The sequence below is a fragment of the Rhinolophus sinicus genome, linkage group LG09 (genome assembly GCF_036562045.2).
Source record: "Rhinolophus sinicus isolate RSC01 linkage group LG09, ASM3656204v1, whole genome shotgun sequence".
Taxonomy (NCBI): domain Eukaryota; kingdom Metazoa; phylum Chordata; class Mammalia; order Chiroptera; family Rhinolophidae; genus Rhinolophus; species Rhinolophus sinicus.
In genome coordinates, this window is record NC_133758.1 from 50853637 (window position 1) to 50866366 (window position 12730).

The following is a 12730-nucleotide window of genomic DNA, read 5'->3' on the forward strand; positions in this document are numbered from 1 at the left end:
GGAATTAGTGCCTCTGCTTGCAAGATGCGTAGAAATGCAAGAGAGCCACAGAAAGTTGTCTCTCAACATACCTGAAATGCCATTACCTACAGATAGCCATTAACATTTTGGTTTATATTACTTTAAGAGTTTTCTCTTTACTTATGTATATATATATTTTTTTCTCTTTTTCTAGGTAAATTTTTACCTCTTCTTTTTTCTATCTTGCTGAGTTGGTAAAGACTATGAGTACATTGTTTAATAGCAGCAGTGACAGAAGGTCATTCTTGTCTTGCCATTCATTACTGTGTAGGAATGCTATTGTAGTTTATTGAAAGAATAACATTAATTTAAATGAAAAGGACTTAAAATTTTAAAAATAATAAACCTAACAGAGTCATACACTTTTTTATATCATGGATATGGAAGGATGTGCCAGTGATTCTCTCCTGAATTGACAGAGTATTTATATCATTTGGTTAATACAGAAATTTCAAGACAATCAGAAGTAACTGATTTTTTCAAAGTTACTTTCCCCAGGTCTAAAAAGAATTTTTAAAGTACGAAGAATTTCACAAAACCCTTTAAATTACACTTCCAAAGACAGTTTTATTTTACAGAGAACAGAACAGGTTGGTAGCAGTTAGAAATATTCACACTAATCACCATATTACACAGGAAAGCATGATCAGTATATTCTTGTGAACATTTTCCATTTAACGTGTTATCAGGTTGGTTTCTTTTAATTTGTTTTATCGCACAGAACAGTATCTTTACTTACACCGGTGCAACAGAGAGAGAAGGGACGTCTTCATGTTTTTTTTAGATTCTTTTATTAATAAAATTCATATTTTTAAGGCAAGTCTCTAGAATTTTGTTGGTATTAATCATGCCTTTTTATTTGTCAGTGCATCCCCAACCACGAACTTGATTCAGCTCACACTCAGGGCCACTATCCGCTGCCTTAATAATCACCCCAGAGCCAGGTACCAGATAATAAGAGAAACAGCACATATACCTCCTAAGCCTGCTGAAACCACAGTAAAAACTTTTGCCTTCATTTCCCTCCTCTCCTATTGCCACCCGACCCACCCTGGTACATCCCCATGTCGCCCTGTGTGGTATGGTGTGCCCCCTCTTCTTACGAACTGTGAGTAACAAACTATCTTTCAGTGGCAGTGGTCTTCTAATATGTTGGCCTCATCATACCTGAATAATAATAAAACCTACATTTTTAAGCAGCCTTATAAGCAAAATGTATGCCTGTGAAGCTCTATTTCATTGGCAGAAGTGGAAAAAAAAAGGGTTAAGAGGATTTTACTTTATAACTGGGAAATAAATAACATGAGGCTTTTATTCTTCAGTATCTGTATCAGTTAAAACATAGGGGAGTCACATTCTCTTCCTAATTATCTAATAGATTTCTCAATAATGAATATAGAGTCTATTCAGATGATATTGTCACCGATTAAAGTCATCATGTGGTTTTTCTTTAATATTTTGATCCAGTGAATTGTCTTAAGATTTTCTAATAATGAGCTATTCTTACATTCTTTGGATGAACCCTGCTTGACTATGATACATTATCTTTCTAAGACACTAAGTTAAATTTCACAATTTATTTAGGACAGTTTATGTTTGCACTTACTTTGTAAGCAATATAGTCTATAATTTTTTTGGTACTCTTCTTGGTATCAGTTTTATTTTAAACTTATAAAATTGATTGGGTAGCTTTTCTTTTGTGCTGTAGCATTGTTATATGAAGTGGAGAATATCTGTTCCTTGAATTTTTTTTATTTAAAAAAAAATCTGTAAAATCTGGGCTAGGTACCTTTTTTAAACATAAAGCTTTGGCTTTGGACTTACTGTCTTCTCTGAGTATCATTAATCTATTCAGGTTTTCTTTCATAACTAATTGTAAAAATGCATGTTATTTAAAAAAATAATCCGTTTTCCAGGTCTTAAATTTTTAGTGGTATAAAAATGAATACAGTATTATTCTTTTGTAACTTTTTAACATCTCTGGAATTGTATGCAGGTCTCAGTTCTAATCTTTATTTTTCTCTTCTCGCATTTTCATGATTAGACTCACTAAAAGTGTAGATGTTCTGTTGCTCTTTTGGTTTTATTGATGAATTCCACTTTTTAAAAAAATTCAGTTTTGTGGGGTTTTTTTAATACCCCTTCTTCCCCTCATCCTTCCTTTAGTTTATTTTCTGTCTTGGGCTGAAAGCTTTCTTAGTGTCTCCTGCAATCTCAGTCTACTTCTAATTTGCCTCTGAGAATCTGTACAATTATATCTATTTATTGTAGTTTGAGGACTATTCTTTTAAGCTCTCCTGCTACATAGCTCAGTTTAGATGTGCTGCACCAATTTGGATGTTGGATTATAAGAGTGAACTTGACAACAGCTATACACCATGACAGTAGGATACTTCACCTGAGTGAGTGGGCACATGATATTAATAAAACACAATTTGTTTAATTCAATGCCAAATCACTTTTTCACCTTCATATTTGTTCATTAGTGATAATATTTCTATTATACTTAGACATAGAGTCTTTCATATTTAAGATACTTTGTTTTATTGTTTTAAAATTCTATTATTATGTAAAAGTATGGGAATGTGAAACAAGTTAGAGAAATGTTATAATGAATCTGGTCTTGAGTACATTGAGGACAGTAATAGTTTATAATACACGCTCCACATTTTTGTGTGTTTGAAAATGTCCTTCATAAAGTATTTTTAATAGTGTATTGCTTAGCTAATATTGTTATAACTCTATTCATATTTGATTTTTTTTAATAGAGTAAAGACAAGATTGCATCCTATAGCAAAACTCCAAAAATTGATCGAAGTGATGTGGGCAAGGAGATGAAAGAGAAATCATCCATGAAACGTAAACTTCCTTTTACCATTAGCCCATCAAGAAATGAAGAACGAGATTCAGATACAGGTAGAATATTTTGTTGTTTTTCTGATAAAATCTTAATCATCTTTTACTATGATTTTTCTCATATCATTCTTGCACTCCATTTTGTAAAGAAATATTTGTATTTCAGTATTTCAGATTTATCGCTTTGGGGCAGAAATTCATATAGTTCTCACTAAACATGATTTCTAATCAGATATAAAAACAATTTGTTTTTTTCCTTAACTCTCTTAGTGTTCATTACAAATCACTTTCAGAACATAATTGTTCAAAGAGCATTTCAATGATGAAATTTATTCATTGATAGGGAGCATAGGGTGTGGTAGTTGTGAGAAAAAGTTGTTGAGTTTTTGTGGACACATTATTGATCCCACCAAAGAAAGAAGTGTAGGTATTTTAGATTCAGAAATCAGAAATATGTTCCCCACCGTGCCAAAAAAAAAGAAAAAAAATATATTGATCCTAACTACCTAAGCCCAATTCACAGTACTTTTTTTTCTCAATATTCTTATATATCAGAAATGATACTTCACATCAATCCCAGTAATTTATAATAAATTAGAACCTATTACCACTATCTAATAAATTCCTAGATTGTATTTTAGCCCTGAACTAATAATTTCTTGAAACTAATATAAACTTGAATGTTTATTATGTAATTATCATAATTGTTTTATCCCTTGCCTGAAATATTAATAATGAATTGTTCTTAAGAATGTTTTAGCTTCACTCACAGAAAGTTAGTGTTCCATCCTGAGTTTATGTGCAGAGATTATATCCTACTTACAGCTTTCTAGCCATCTTAATCATCAGTACTGGAATTACCTTGTCTCTGGAATCGGCGAAAATACCCCAAAGACTTTTGAAATGCCCTATACTAACATAGCTTTAGAAAAAAAATTTTTAATACACACTGTTAGTAATAGGTAGGTAGATAGTAGGTAAAGTCTCTTAGCTTGAACTAGAAATTGTTCTTAAACACTCATGACATTTTTAAATCTTGGAAATTACTCTTTTTTGAAGTAATTAAGAAATTGTGTGCTTTGCTCATTTTAAGTTACACTGGCTTTTCCTATAGATGCAGAATCTTTTTTTTTTCCCCTGAAGCATGACTCCTTCTCCTTAAGCAATGTTCTCAAGCTAGTACTTAGATCACTTAGCTGAGAAGACACTTAATGGGTCTTTAGATTTATAAGATTTAACTTGTATTTCCTCCCTGGAAGTCCTTTTGGTAGTCATTTTTGAAGTACTTACATTAGCCAGGTTTTGTTTTCCAGTGACAGTAATATTTCTGGTAGTAGTTTGAAGACGGGATTTAGGTGAATTCAAAGTGTTAACATTTTTAGAAATAAATAAGGTTTCAAAATAATAAACTTCCCATAGAAACTTTTGTTATTAGATCAGATGGATTATTTGTCTTTTATTTAGAATAAAATAAAGGAGAAAATGTTACTTAGGAAGACATGAACTTTAGGCACTGAGTAAACATAATTTAAGTCATATTTTATTAATTGGATTATATACTTCCCCCGTTACAGTTTTTCCACTTACCTAATTTAGTGATATGTTGCAGGTCTCTCTCTTTAAGAGTGTTTCATAACAAACTTTTGTTTTTCTTTTGGAAAGGTTACATGCTAATGCTAAACAATATTTTGATGGATTTAAACATGTATTTATATTTTTGATATGCTGAATTTATAAATTTTTGTAAATAACAGATGAAGGCTTTAGTTTCGTACACACACACATACACACAGCATTAAGAAGAATTTACCCAGGTCCAAAGCAGAATGTCTTATTTACAATCCAGGTGTCTTATTTTCATAATTAAAAATAAGGTGGAATTCAGAGTACTACCGTTTCCCCAAAACCTAGGCAGACAATCAGCTCTAATGTGTCTTTTGGAACAAAAATTAATATAAGACCTGGTATTATAGTTTATTATATTGTATTTATATTATATTATATTATATTATATTATATTATATTATATTATATTATATTATATTATACCTGGTTTTATATTATATAAGACTGGGTTTTATATTATAGTAAAGTAAAACCGGGTCTTACATTAATTTTTGCTCCAAAAGACACATTAGAACTCATTGCCCAGCTAGGTCTTATTTTCGGGGAAACACGGTATTAAGTGGTATTTTTCATATGAAAGATAATTATAGCATCAAACCCCATATTTGACATTGATCTTTTTTAGAGTGTACTGTATTTTAAGTTATTAGATGAAATTATAAAAATACAGAAGGGAGAAATATTAACATATGACAACCCTTATTTTAATATATTTAATATTTAAACATCTCCTAGATGGGAAGAGAAAAACACAAAAATGGGAAAATGGACAAAAGATACAAGCAGGTATTTCAGAAAAACAAAATTACAGTTGGAAAGAAATATATGGAAAGGAATCGATAATAATCAAAGAAATACAATTTGTAACTATTAACAACCTTGTTGTTGACCTAAATCATATCAAGTGGTCCCTGGTTGGAAATAGGAACTTGCTTTATATATAGTAGGTCTGAATTATAGGAGTACCTTATTAGAGGTAAATATGACAACATATATCAAAAACTGAAAGTTTGTTAACACTTGACTTATTTTGAAATTATCTTTAAGTATATTTACTTAGCTTTCCTTATAATAGCAAAAATAACAGGAAAATAGTGTCAAGTAATATAGGATTTGTTAAAGTATGGTAAATTCAATGAAGAAATAATGCTTTTACCCTTAAAAATAAAATTGTAGAAGAATATGCAGTATAGAAAGATGTTCATAGTGTATAAAGTGAAAAAAATAGGTTTACAGAGTAATAGGTACTGTTTGAATACATATATTTGTATGTGCACACAGGACAAATATTAACACTCATATGGAAAGATAAGATGGTTTAAAAGACTGTTTCATTGTAAAACTAAGCCTAAACCCAGTGGGTGTATTATGAGTCTAGAACAAAAATGTAAATATTATAAACCCTAAAGTAGTGAAAAATAAAAGAATAGGTAGGGAATAAAGAGAAAGTGTTAATGGTACTATTCAGTTCATCATCTCTCATACCGAGGGATTAACTGATATCTAAAATAATTTTTTAGATGATTGCTTAAAATTTTTAATCTTATTTAAAATTAGTTTATACATGTTTATATAGGTGTGTTTATATTTTAGTATATGATATCTCTTATAGAGAAGAAACAGTTCCCTTGGCTTTTTTTCCCTTTTTATATTTGATTTTAAATAAATTAATATTACAACTTTTTATTTAAAAATAGCTCGTGTGTGTGATATTTTCCAATTCTTACATAAATTTCTTTGTCTCCTTCCCTCCCTCCCTGAAATTCCTTTGTATTTGTATTTAGAGGGATACTTGGATACTCATCAAATGTTAACATTTTACTTCCAGGATTTGGGATGATTTGTGACTTTCTTTATATACTTTCGTATGACTTGAACTTTTAAAATAATGAACTTATTTTTATAAAAGACAGTCATTACTTTTTTAGTATATGTGCTGCCGAAGCGAGCACAGTCATTACTTTAAAAAAAAAAAAAAAATTATATTGTCCAAGGAAGGCCCCGTGGTCCCCAAAATCAGTAATAATGCCATTAGTGTGACAAGTCATTCTTAATCTTCATTTTTATTTACTCTAGTGTGTCTTAAACTTTCTAAATTCTTAATTTTTTAACATTTATTAATTTTTTCAACAATAACACTTTCTAGAAAAGGAATTGTTGACTAGACAGATAAAAGTCCCAGTTTTTCTTTATCTGTAAAAGTGCATGTAATAAATAATACCAACTTCAGAGAATCGTTACCTTTAAGAGACATAACGTGGAAACTAAGTTTGTGATGCATTAATTAAAACACAAAAGTGAATAAGACTGGCTTAAATAGATAGGGATTTTTTAAATCTAGTGCAATATGACCAGACATAGATAGTTCACACTTGATATAGCAGTACTATAATACCATCAGGGACTGGGTGGGGTCTTTTCATCTTTCTGCTCTGCCACCCTTAGCTCACACATGGGCTTTGTCCTTAAGTATTTTGCCTTATAGTCACAAGAAGTCTTCTTCCTGGGCAGAAATTAGGAGGAAGGACTGATGACAAAAGTATCTTTCTCCCAGTGAGACTTTTCCTTTTTACTGATGAAACAACCTCCCTAGGAACTTCTGCCTTCATCTCATTGGTTAGGCTACCCTAGTTGCTGGGGAGTCTGAAAAGTCAGATACTTTCAGTTGGGCATATTGTCACCTTAATTAAAACTGTAGTATTTCTAGTAAGAAAGGACGAGTGAATATTGAGTAGGTAACTTACAGTACTGCCATTGTATAATATAAAGTTTTTAGCACAGTAATTAATAACTGATAACTGCTGTTATCTTTAATAGTTATTAATGTTTCTGCCTAAATGAACTTTATTCCGGAACATCAGTCATAAAATCTCATATATGTTCTTTCCTAGTCTAATGGTATCCAAAGGTATCCCTTGACACGGAGTCTCTTCTTGGCCTCCACACTAAATTTACAGTTACTTTGTTATGAGTAATGGCCATCAAGAGCATCTTTGCAGATTTTGTTATACCATAAATTGTTTCTTTTCATTCCCAGGAGTATGGTTGCAGGATTAAAAAAGTTAAACATTTCTATGATGTTTCTCCAAATAATTACAATTAGTTACAAAGTCTCCAGCAGTATATAAATATTCTTTAACCTCAAATAGCATTGGGGCACATGTTTTTCTTTAGGTTTTAACAGATCTAATATTCTGTAGAGGTAAACAAGTAGCACTTCATCATTTTAGTGTGTATGTTTAAATAACTAGAAAGGTACAACACCTTTCACTTTTTAAAAATATTTGTTTTCTCTTAGTAAGCATTATTTATTTGCTTACTTATTTTTTCTTTTGGCATCTGTAGACAATGTGGTATGAGAAAATCCAAAGAGGCACAATATTATCTGTTTCCAAAGTCCACGGTAACAGTTGTAGAGCATGTTCAAATGTTTTAAACTAAATCTTCTCTGCCAGCCATCCTTAGAAGTTTTATTTTCCTGAGACTTTAGATGCCATTAAAGAATTTACCCTATTTAATATGATTTGAGCAAATTTGGAGAGAGAAACTTTTTAAAATAAGAAAACAAATATAATTTTTCTGGTAACTGTTAAAGTAGCAGGTGAAATCAGTGCTTAATCACATTTTGGTGATTTTCACAGAGATTATTTATTACAGATTTTCTCCAACCCTTCCCCCTGATATTTTAATATAAAAATTTAAAAACATACAATGCAAACCCTTTTAGTCATTCTTGGTATTGTTACTTATTCTCTTGCAACCTAGAACAGTATATTACCTTAAAAAGATGGCTTTTAAAATACAAGTATTGCTTGTCTTGGCCTTGCTGTACAGAACGTATCAGGGAGAAATAATACCGTATTTCCCTGAAAATAAGACTGGGTTCTTATATTAATTTTTTCTCCAAAAGATGCATTAGGGCTTATTTTCAGGGGATATCTTACTTTTTCATGTACAGAAATCTCCATTTATTCATGTACAAAAATCTACATTTACTCAAATACAGTCATGTCATCTTCTTATGAAACAGCATCATAACTCTCTAAACTGTGAATTCTGGCTTGAATTTCTTGTGACTCCATTTCCTGTAGAACCATTGGCCCCAATCTCTCATGTCCAGCAATAGAGCTCTCCTTAAAGGAGCACTTCTTGTCCATGTAGCCTGCTCGTAGTGCATTGGCAACACAGCTGTCAGTGATTTTATCCCATGAATTCTTCACCCAAGTCACGACCTCTTGGAGGCTAGGCTTCACAAAGTTTCCACGCTGATTTCTCTCCATTCTATTTTCAATGTAGTCATTGATTTCCATGCGCTAATGATCCTTGAATGGCTTGTTTATTGCAATATCAAGAGTCTGGAGATAGGCAGTCACTCCTGCGGGAATCATTATTTCATCTATTCTTCTCTCTGCAAGGAAGTTCTTCATGTCTTTAGCGCGGTGAGTGCTGGCTGAATCTCAGACTATCAGATCTCTTTCGCCACCTTGCAAAACAAGTGGCAGCATTAAATCGACCCACTTCCTTATAACTGCTGGTGTGCACCAGGCTTTTTCGGTTTCAAGAACATAAATGCCTGAAACACGTTCAACCTTATCTTTCTTGCCCTTAGTGATGATTAGAGATGGGGCGTTCTTTCCATCCAGACGAATTGCCAAAATACAGGTAACACGTGCACTTTCATAACCAGTGGAGGGAATGTAGATTGACGAGGCACCCCTTGGATCAATTGTCGTTTGAGATCCTTAGCCCATAAACAGTGCAGCTTCATCCATAGCAATCATGTTGGAGAGTTGGTATTTAGAAAAGTCGATGCCATCAACAAAGGACTTGAATGCAAGTGCACGTTTAATAACGTCAGTATCTTCCAGCTTGAACAGTGTTGTTGATCTTAGAGACAGTTCATATCGCTGAAGGAAGCCATCCAGCTAGTGTTGTGATGCTTTGAATTCTTCTGGGGATATTTCTAACTGTGGTGCCATTGCGAGGGCAAATGCTTGACTATCAGCCCTGCACACAACCAAAGCCTTTGCTCTCCTGTCAGCAACCTATTCACCAATGATGTCTTCCAGCTCAGGAAATAATGGTTGCCCACCTGATCCACACTTGCGCTTCTTAGCATTTCACTCATCCTCCTGTTGACTGAGGTTATCGTACTGTGCTCGCCATTTTCGGACCATTCAGAGATCCAGCTTCTTCTCTTTGCAGAAAGCCTTAAGATTCTTGCCCCAGGAGTCCTCCATGATTCCTTTCTTGTACTCGACGGAATAGCTTTCTTTTTCCACTCATCTTGTCTGGTGGTCAAAATATTATTCCCTTTAGATCTACCATTAAATCAAGTGTTAATTGAAGACTTACGAGACAGGAGTAGCAACAAAAGTGATGACAGTTAAGAATGATGGTCCAGGGCCGGCCCGGTGGTTAGAGCTCCACGCGCCTAACTCCGAAGGCTGCCGGTTCGATTCCCACATGGGCCAGTGGGCTCCAACCACAAGGTTGCCAGTTTGATTCCTCGAGTCCCGCAAGGGATGGTGGGCTCTGCCCCCTGCAACTAAGATTAAACATGGCACCTTGAGCTGAGCTGCCTCCCGGATGGCTCAGTTGGTTGGAGCACCGGCTCTCAACCACAAGGTTGTCAGTTCAATTCCTCGAGTCCCGCAAGGGATGGTGGGCTCTGCCCCCTGCAACTAAGATTGAACATGGCACCTTGACCTGAGCTGCCGCTGAGCTCCCGGATGGCTCAGTTGGTTGAAGTGCGTCCTCTCAACCACAAGGTTGCCGGTTCAACTCCCACAAGGGATGGTGGGCTGCGCCCCCTGCAACTAGAAATGGCATCTGGATGTGGAGCTGAGCTGCGCCCTCCACAGCTAAGACTGAAAAGACAACAACTTGACTTGGAAAAAAAGGCCTGGAAGTACACACTGTTCCCCAATAAAAAAAAAAAAGAATGATGGTCCACACAAAAGCGACGAAAAATTGCAGGCTCCAAAATTCAGAAAATGTTTCTTTATTTCACACGAATGCATTAAGTACGTCCGTTACAACACACAATGTATTGAATTATAAAGATTAACATTAGACACAACCACATCGGTTTATTATCAAGTACGCACATTATTCATGCGTTGTGTGTACTCCGGTTGGTCATTTGTCAATATGTCTCGAGTTCATCTGTTTACATAGGCGTTTACCTCTTGTCCAAAGGCCCCTGCTTGGGTATTTACAAATACTTAATTATAATTTATATTATTTATTTTAAGTATTAATGTCAATGATATTATTTATTTATATTTATGTATTAATGTTATTTTATAATTCAATACATCTGTTGTGTGTTGCAACAGACGTACTAAATGCGTCCGTCTGGCTGACGATCTTAACTGATGCTTATTTTTGGAGTAGGGCTTATATTACGAGCATCCTGAAAAATCATGCTAGGGCTTATTTTCCTATTAGGTCTTATTTTCGGGAAAACATGGTAGGTGTGCTTAGCACTCAGTATTTTACAAAACCGGCAATAGGAAGCAATAGTTACATAGTCTAGGCTCAATATAGCAAAGAAGGAAGAAATTGTTGAGTAAAGGGATAGAGTATGGAAGCTTTGCATTTTCCAGCTCCTGATTTAATCTTTACAGAACACACATTCAAATGCCCCAAGCATAAACATACTTATTTGCGTGAACTCCAAAGGGTGTGTGGAGTGAGGGTAGGTTGATTATTTCCAAAGGAAATTTTAGATGAACTGTTATACTACTTTCTTATATTAATTAATATAATTCAAAGTTCAGTTTATCCACTATGCTTTAATCTGTCACAATAATATGATCTCCTTTTAATAATCCATTTAATTCAGTTTGCCATACTGAATTAATAATTAATAATCCATTTAATTCAGTGGCAATACTGGTTGCCACTTTTTCTTTGCTGTATAATCTATGGAGACCATTTTGTATATTTGCTTGACTATGAATGAAATTTTAAACATTCTTCATGGAATTCTTCTAGTTGCTAATTTAATGCGTTCAGTTTTGAAAAAGAAGTTCATTGAAAAGTTTGTCATTCAGTCCATATACCCACTTGCTTTAGAATTGGTCTAAATGTTATTTTAGTAATGATTCCCCTTTCCATTGAGTGAGGCTTCTCATCACTAAACTTTTAGGCTTACGGGATCTTTAATACTATGTTTAGGGGTTGCTTGTTCTCTAACTTTTTTTTTTTAACACTTTTGTTTCCTTATACCTAATTGAACTTATTAATCATGTCTATAATAATGATCCTGGAAAGAAAAGTGCATGTCAGTAAATTAAGAATATGAATATCAGAATAATAATATTGTGAGTTAAAGTGGCATGTTGTTTATAAGTAAAAGTATCTGCTCTGGTCATATTGCCAAAAGTCAATTCTCTATCTGTCATGAATTGTTAGGCAAGATTCCAAATTCTTATCTTAGCTGATAAACTTATTTTGATTCAGGCTGTTCTTTCTAACAGGTCTTCAGTAGTGGTCAGTGCAGCAATTCATACCATTTGAAATGTATATAATTTATAGAGAGGTCTGTGGTCTAGAATGATACTTCAGTCCAAAGTACTCTATTATCTTCTGAGTAGTTTTGGCCTTCTTATAACAAAAAGGGTGATTCAAGTCCATTATTCAAGTTTTCTAAAGACAAATTCTAAACAGAAAAACAGAGTACTGCATCTTTTATCATTATTCAGGGATTGAAAAACTGTATATCCTCAAAGGCCATGATATGTTTTAATAAGCAGCGTTAGTAATATCTATTGCAAACTGCAATATGGTTGACTTTCTTAACTTTACTATTCCAGTTGAAGAAACTGAAATGTTAGGTATTGGCCAAACCTATGTTTTAAATGTACTTTTGGCTTTACCCTAAAAATAACCTTTTGGGAAAACAATGAATTATCATTGACTAAATAACTAGTGGTCTTTTTGAAAAATGTTGGTTTGTTGAATTCTGCATTTCCCTTCGTGTGCTTTTTTTCTTTTCTCCTGTTTCTTCTCATTCTGTAGATTCAGATCCAGGACATACAAGTGAAAATTGGGGGGAGAGACTTATATCTTCTTACAGGACATATTCAGGTAATTAGATTATTAGGGGCTCCTGTTTAGCCAGTGGTTTGTCACACTTACAATTAATTATTGTATATAAATAACTTCTTTTCAAACCAGTACATAGGTCTCTTGGGTTGAATAAGTGAACTACATGATG

The 12730-nt window shown here is 33.5% G+C and overlaps 1 protein-coding gene across 6 annotated transcripts in view; it reads left to right on the forward strand.

Annotated features, from left to right (window-relative positions):
* Nucleotides 1-12730, forward strand: part of ANKRD12 (ankyrin repeat domain 12) — a 135662-nt gene that overhangs the window by 41030 nt on the left and 81902 nt on the right. For 4 of the 6 annotated variants that reach the window (XM_019712592.2, XM_074340361.1, XM_074340357.1 and 1 more), the window contains 2 exons: nucleotides 2790-2937; nucleotides 12532-12600. In XM_019712592.2, coding sequence (XP_019568151.2) covers nucleotides 2790-2937; nucleotides 12532-12600 — 217 coding nt within the window. The remainder of the gene's footprint in view (nucleotides 1-2789; nucleotides 2938-12531; nucleotides 12601-12730) is intronic. The other 2 variants (XM_019712593.2, XM_074340360.1) reach the window with 1 other exon arrangement.